Source organism: Littorina saxatilis, linkage group LG5, assembly GCF_037325665.1.
Source record: "Littorina saxatilis isolate snail1 linkage group LG5, US_GU_Lsax_2.0, whole genome shotgun sequence".
Classification (NCBI taxonomy): domain Eukaryota; kingdom Metazoa; phylum Mollusca; class Gastropoda; order Littorinimorpha; family Littorinidae; genus Littorina; species Littorina saxatilis.
In genome coordinates, this window is record NC_090249.1 from 39,178,154 (window position 1) to 39,185,301 (window position 7,148).

The 7,148-nt window shown below is 44.7% G+C and overlaps 1 protein-coding gene across 2 annotated transcripts; it reads right to left on the reverse strand.

Moving 5' to 3' along the window:
* Positions 1-1,258: 1,258 nt before the first annotated feature.
* LOC138967090 (integumentary mucin A.1-like) lies at positions 1,259-6,891 on the reverse strand. 2 transcript variants are annotated; one of them, XM_070339575.1, is made up of 5 exons: positions 6,659-6,891; positions 3,986-4,258; positions 3,884-3,925; positions 3,164-3,319; positions 1,259-2,058 (listed from the first exon to the last, which is right to left on the reverse strand). In XM_070339575.1, the coding sequence occupies exons 1-5, from the start codon at positions 6,699-6,701 to the stop codon at positions 1,865-1,867; spliced, it is 708 nt and encodes a 235-aa protein (XP_070195676.1). In that variant the 5' UTR covers positions 6,702-6,891; the 3' UTR covers positions 1,259-1,864. The 2 variants fall into 2 exon arrangements, with proteins under 2 accessions (XP_070195676.1, XP_070195675.1); XM_070339574.1 differs by having other exon boundaries at positions 3,884-4,258; positions 6,659-6,885.
* Between the last annotated feature and the right edge of the window lie 257 nt (positions 6,892-7,148).

Below are 7,148 nucleotides of genomic sequence, written 5' to 3' on the forward strand. Positions count from 1 at the left end.
TCTGTGTGTCTGTCTGTCTGCCTGTCTGTGTGTCTGTCTGTGTGTCTGTCTGTGTGCCTGTCTGTGTGCCTGTCTGTGTGTCTGTGTGCCTGTCTGTCTGTGTGTCTGTCTGTGTGTCTGGCTGTATGCCTGTCTGTGTGTCTGTCTGTGTGTCTCTCTGTGTGCCTGTCTGCGTGTCGGTCTGTGTGTCTGTCTGTGTGTCTGTCTGTGTGCCTGTCTGTGTGTCTGTCTGTGTGTCTGTCTGTGTGCCTGTCTGTGTGTCTGTCTGTGTGTCTGTGTGCCTGTCTGTCTGTGTGCCTGCCTGTGTGCCTGTCTGTGTGCGTGTCTGTGTGTCTGTCTGTGTGCCTCTGTGTGTCTGTCTGTCTGTGTGCCTGTCTGTGTGTCTGTCTGTGTGCCTGTCTGTGTGTCTGTCTGTGTGTCTGTGTGCCTGTCTGTCTGTGTGCCTGTCTGTGTGCCTGTCTGTGTGCGTGTCTGTGTGACTGTCTGTGTGCCTGTGTGTGTCTGTCTGTGTGCCTGTGTGTGTCTGTCTGTGTGCATGTCTGTGTGTCTGTCTGTGTGTCTGTCTGTGTGTCTGTCTGTGTGCCTGTCTGTGTGTCTGTCTGTGTGTCTGTGTGCCTGTCTGTCTGTGTGCCTGTCTGTGTGCCTGTCTGTGTGCGTGTCTGTGTGCGTGTCTGTGTGTCTGTCTGTGTGCCTGTGTGTGTCTGTCTGTGTGCCTGTGTCTGTCTGTCTGTTTGCCTGTCTGTGTGTCTGTCTGTGTGTCTGTCTGTGTGTCTGTCTGTGTGTCTGTCAGTGTGCGTGTCTGTGTGTCTGTCAGTGTGCGTGTCTGTGTGTCTGTCTGTGTGTCTGTCTGTGTGCGTGTCTGTGTGTCTGTCAGTGTGCGTGTCTGTGTGTCTGTCTGTGTGCGTGTCTGTGTGTCTGTCTGTGTGCCTGTCTGTGTGTCTGTCTGTGTGTCTGTCTGTGTGCCTGTCTGTGTGTCTGTCTGTGTGCGTGTCTGTGTGTCTGTCTGTATGCCTGTCTGTGTGTCTGTCAGTGTGCGTGTCTGTGTGTCTGTCTGTGTGCGTGTCTGTGTGTCTGTCTGTGTGTCTGTCTGTGTGTATGTCTGTGTGCCTGTCAGTGTTTGTCTCTGTTTTCACATTACCACCATGAAACTTTGTAGATCTCACATTTAAATCCACCTAATAGGTTGGGTTTTTTTTCAAAATAGTTTTATTATTCAATTGTCGTTCAACATTCTTGCAAAATAAAGCAGAAAGAATCATGCCTACACATATTCTGTGTAATAAACCACACAGAGGGAGTTTCTGTTGAACAAACATAAATTACTAGTGAATTGTTTCATAGCGTATTTCTTTCAGAGCGCAGTGAGTCTCTTCTGACTGCAATAAGTTCAATGTCAACACACTGAAGCAGAGATCTTGGATTTCAAACGAATGGCGCTGGTTATGAACTACATATGGGGGGAAACTGGATAACATGCAGATCCGAATAAATCTTTCTAACCCTGAACAAGATCAAAACTGAACTTAAAATGAGTAGTTTCTGTCACTACGCAAAATCAAATAGAAGCTAGGCCATACGAGAAAAAAAGGACTATCCTTCTGCATTTCAATAATATAGGATTGTTTTAAGCTCGGATAATAGTATTATTATTATCATACAGACAAATTCTTCTCCTTCAAGACCGGTGACTTCCAAAATGGCTGACAACGATCCTAGTTGATCATCCGTCCCTCAGGCTTGGTCATCGGTCTCTGTGGTTTCACACTCTCACCCTCCCCCTCTCTCTCTCCCTCTCTCTTCTACCCCCCCCCCCCCCCTTCTATCTCTCTCTCTCTCTCTCCCTCTCTATCTCTCTTTGTAGACTCTACACGTGGTTAGCCTGCTGCAAAGTGAGGTACTGTCCGGCGTAATACTGCGAGAGTCCGGACAGGTCAAGCGTGTTGCAGTGGTCGCCGGCACACAGACACACGGTGCGGTTATTGGGGAGGTCCTCGAAGCAACCCTCCTCCAGCGTGCGTCCTCCCAGCCACAGGCTGCTGGCACACCCACGGTACACGGCTGTTGAGAAGAAAAGCAGGTATGAGAACAAGATTGATAGGATTATGGTGCTCTGTATCCTGAAACCGGTTCCAGTTTTGTCACGTGGTAGGTGTGCAAGATTTACTACAAACACGCAATAAATTGTACAGAAAATGTCGAGGGAAAAAACGAGAAACTGTTGTTTTTGCTTTGTCCGTGAACCGTGACGGATCCATTGACATCTTTGATACTTCAGGCATTCTCCTATGTCCTCACGATGCTCTCCCACTGTTCACCAAGCAGACGACGGACCTGTCGACTAGCCTGCCATCTTTCTTCACCTTACGACCACGTGTTAATTACAGCCGCTCAAATGTCATTTAAACAACCAAACAAATGAATAAGCAAAACGACTTATTCTCAAGTAACATAAAACATTAACAAATATTATGTTCTTTTACTTCTTTTCCAAGGTAACCTCAAACCCAACTCGCTTTCAGTTCTGGTACGTAATGCTCATAGCTGCAATGTCCATGCTCAATGAGGACTTTCAAAGCGCAGTTCCTGGGGTCGAACCGAAACAGTCAACATACTGTACGACTTTGGGGAACAGTTTTGTATCTACATCCAATGGTATATATATAGTGCTCGTTACTGTGAAAACACGCTACGTTCGCTCAGATCAAAGACTTTTTTTAACCTCAGTTGCATGCAGGTTTGCTACTACAATTATTTTTTGCCTTTTTTTATTTTTTATTTTTTTATATTTTTTTTGTGTGTGGCTTGGATCAAACCTTCTTCATAGGTCTTTTCTTTTCTCAGTCAAATGTGTTCATTTTTAAATCAACAAACTTTATCAGTAAACTAAATAAATAAAAATAATCATAACATAAATTTATTCCTAATGTTCAGCTCAGTTTCCCATAATACACCCAAATCTAACTTTTTCCCATATTTAAATTTTCCAATGGTCATTTTGGTGATTAAAATACAGATCAAAGACTCAATTCATTGATCGTAAACCACTTTGTACATCCAGTTGGAAAATATCCTTTTTTAGTCTGACAAAACACACCCTTTTCTTGAACCGAAGCACTCAAAATAATAATAATAAAGATTGATAATACAACAATGTTCTACTCACATCCGGCAGGGTACAGTCCGACACTGGAGAAACAGAAGCTATCGCACGTGCTGGGCACGTACCACTGCGCCACGTAGCCTGTGACGTCACAGTTCTGGTTGATCCAGTAGCCGGGCAGAGGACTGCCGCTGTTGCAGTCGTAGCAGTTGAACGGGGCTGTGGAAATAAAGAAAATGAATATACTTTCAGGATTTTGCCATATAAACAAAAAGGAAATATATGCATGAGTGTATTTTAAGGATTGTTCAATTTCAATACAGCCATTTATATTGCGCTGATCCCAAACGAGATAACTGTAAATTGTCCACACACACACAAAAAGAAAGATTAGTTTGTGGAACGTTAATTTAAAGTTATTACGTTATTAATTAGAACGTTTGATGACACACAAAATGAAACATTAACAAAGACGTCGACCTAGCTGTCCTCGTAAAAGACGGACATACAAAGGATAATTAGACAATCAAGAGCACAATTCCTCAGCTCAGTAACACTGAAACTTTCAAGTAAAAAACCAACGTTCAAACGCTTAAATATTCTAAGGCTAAATGCAAACCATCGCGATCGCCTAAATTTCGGTAAGATCAATATCTCTGAAGGCGGTCTTTTTTTTAAGTCTGAAGCCTGTTTACTGAAAACGCAGTGCTAAAGCTTCGTGGGGCCAGCCTCGCGAAGCAAACCTAGCGTAGTCGACTTCGCCCAGTCTTAAGCTGAACTTACGCTGAGGCAGAGCAGCAGTGGTAGAAGCAGTGGCAGACTCAGGCGTGGTTTCACCAGTACTGCTTGTGGCTGTGGCAGTGATAGAAGTAGTGGCAGACTCAGGCGTGGTTTCACCAGTACTGCTTGTGGCTGTGGCAGTGGTAGAAGTAGTGGCAGACTCAGACGTGGTTTCACCAGTACTGCTCGTGGCTGGGGCAGTGGCCGGGGCGTCGCTGGCAGTCACGACATCAACAGCCTCAGTGGTGGCGACATCGTCGTCCGTGACACCAGCAGGGACGCCGACAACACCGAACCCCCCGATCGCCTCCGGTTGCTGTTGTTGTTGGACAAGCTGTGGTGTGGGTGGGAGGGTGCTGGCACTGCTCAGGCCCATGGCTGTGGAGAACAAAACCCATCAAGGGTAATTAGGGATCGCCAAGAAAAGTACATGTAAACAGATATACTGTTGGATTTGGAAAACCTTTTCAGAAGTGGAAGGCAGTGACGGAGGGGCAGCTAGAGCACACACGCTAAATACAGCAGCAGTAAGAACATTATATTCATGATGAAGAAGGAGGCGGTTTGTTTGTTTGTTTGTTTGTTTGCTTAACGCCCAGCCGACCACGAAGGGCCATATCAGGGCGGTGCTGCTTTGACATATAACGTGCGCCACACACAAGACAGAAGTCGCAGCACAGGCTTCATGTCTCACCCAGTCACATTATTCTGACACCGGACGAACCAGTCCTAGCACTAACCCCATAATGCCAGACGCCAGGCGGAGCAGCCACTAGATTGCCAATTTTAAAGTCTTAGGTATGACCCGGCCGGGGTTCGAACCCACGACCTCCCGATCACGGGGCGGACGCCTTACCACTAGGCCAACCGTGCCGGTAAGGAGGCGGGTAATTGCGGAGGAGGGACATTGAATCGAATTCTTATCTGCTTAAATGTGAACATTATACAACGATTCAACGTGTTACCTGCTTGAATGTGAACATTGTACAACGATTCAACATCTTACCTGCTTAAATGTGAACATTAAACAACGATTCAACATCTTACCTGCTTAAATGTGAACATTGAACAACGATTCAACATCTTACCTGCTTAAATGTGAACATTAAACAACGATTCAACATCTTACCTGCTTAAATGTGAACATTATACAACGATTCAACATCTTACTTGCTTGAATGTGAACTCTGAATTGTGGTGTTTTTTTCTTCTGTTTTGTTAAGTTTGTTTTGTGACGCCTACTTTAAAATGTCCGGCTGTAGGCCTACTTTTTTATTTTGACAGAATTTAATTCTTGGTCAACTCCACACCTTTTTCTTCTTCTTCTGCGTTCGTGGGCTGAAACTCCCACGTACACTCGTGCTTTTGCACGAGTGGAATTTTACGTGTATGGCCGTTTTTACCCCGCCATTTAGGCAGCCATACGCCGCTTTCGGATGAAGCATGCTGGGTATTTTCGTGTTTCTATAACCCACCGAACTCTGACATGGATTACAGGATCTTTTCCGAGCGCACTTGGTCTTGTGCTTGCGTGTACACACGAAGGGGGATAAGACACTAGCAGGTCTGCACATAAGTTGACCTGGGAGATCGGAAAAAATCTCCACACTTAACCCACCAGGCGGCCGCGGCCGGGATTCGAACCCTCGACCTTCTGATTAAGATGCCGACGTCTTACCACCCCGCCACAGCGCCCGTAAACTCCACACCGCTCAGGGGCGGGGAAGTAGCTCAGTTGGTAGCGCGCTGGCTTTGTAGCCAGTTGGTCGCTATCAGCGTGAGTTCGAACCCCACGTTCGGCGAGAGATTTATTTCTCGGAGTCAACTTTGTTAAGACTCTCTTCAGTGTCCGAACACCCCCGTGTGCACACATGCGCACGAAAAAGATCCCAAGTTCACAGCGAAAGTCTCAGGGCTTGGAAAACACGAAGACACGCATGCATCATCTCTCGTCTCTGATTATCATGATCGTATTTTGATACTTTGACGAGACAAACCAAATGCTGGTGTGTCGAAGAAGACAGCCACAGCGGGCTTGTTCGAGTCAAAGTATCACACCATATCTTCAGCATATTACCAATACCTGTCCCAATATAGGCCAACTGGTCTAAGAGGACGTTAAACCCTAATAGTCAGTCAGTCCGACACCGTTCAGGCGAGAAAGGGATTAGATTGTTAGCAGAGTGTAACCACGGTAGCTTCAGAGACACCTAATTTAAGGTGAAGGGACAACGGGTAGGTTGTATGTCAAGCGAAACATAGTTATGGTGTTTGAATATGAACAACGCTAATGTAACGTCATTTCAAATCTCTGTAAAGCATCAGCAACAGCCACCATATAATAAAAACCGAAAATAGATTAGCATATAATAAAAACCGAAAATAAATTAGCATATAATAAAAACCGAAAATAAATTAGCATATAATAAAAACCGAAAATAAATCAGCATATAATAAAAACCGAAAATAGATTAGCATATAATAAAAACCGAAAATAAATTAGCATATAATAAAAACCGAAAATAAATTAGCATTCTGTGGCTTGAATGGTTAACGACATGCCAGACAATCTGTGACACTGTCAGGATACCTGGGGTACCGTCTCGGGTAATTATTCCTTGAGTCAAACGTTTTATTTTTAGTCAAAATTTGTTTCATATTCTTGAAATTGATGACAGTTTGTTGTTAATTTTTGGGCCACGAAAGGATCCCTCTTAATTTTAATGCTTCCTCAAATAGTCGTATCAGCAGTAGCAGCGAGGCAAAAAGAATACTCACCCAGAGCAACGAAGCAGATCGTAAACATTATCGACGCAGCCATAGTTTGTGTTGCTAGTAATTCCTCCTTGCACTTCCTCGGGAACAAGATTGTGACTGAACAGTGACGTGGATTTCTTTTTCAATTGAAGGAGGAAACAGACGATACGATTGTGAAAAGACTGCAATGTGTGGCCGTTATATAGTCATGCACGCTCCCTTAACTTACGTAACACAACTTGCGTACAATAATTCACCCCACACCGACATGACGTACGTAGGCTATGACACAGTCATACAGGTGAGAGCAGTTGTATGGCCGGCTCACTGTGTCTATTGCGAGTTTTTTTCCAGGTGGATTTTTTTTTAAATCCTATTGAAGTTCCTTCTTCGTTGTCGCTGTCATCATATTTAGTCTTTGTCGCGGTGATTATTGAACACGGTACACACAGAAATCCCCGTTGGGTATACCGAGCAGGAGATTGTTGGAATAATAGGGGGAAACCAAATA

Excerpts from the sequence above, each read along its gene's own strand:
- LOC138967090 (XM_070339574.1), bottom strand. The coding sequence starts at position 6,701 with ATGGCTGCGTCGATAATGTTTACGATCTGCTTCGTTGCTCTGG. Across the intron at positions 3,320-3,883 it reads CACTGCTGCTCTGCCTCAGC|CCCCGTTCAACTGCTACGAC; the intron begins GTAAGTTCAGCT and ends TTATTTCCACAG. Across the intron at positions 2,059-3,163 it reads CGGACTGTACCCTGCCGGAT|CCGTGTACCGTGGGTGTGCC; the intron begins GTGAGTAGAACA and ends TCTTCTCAACAG.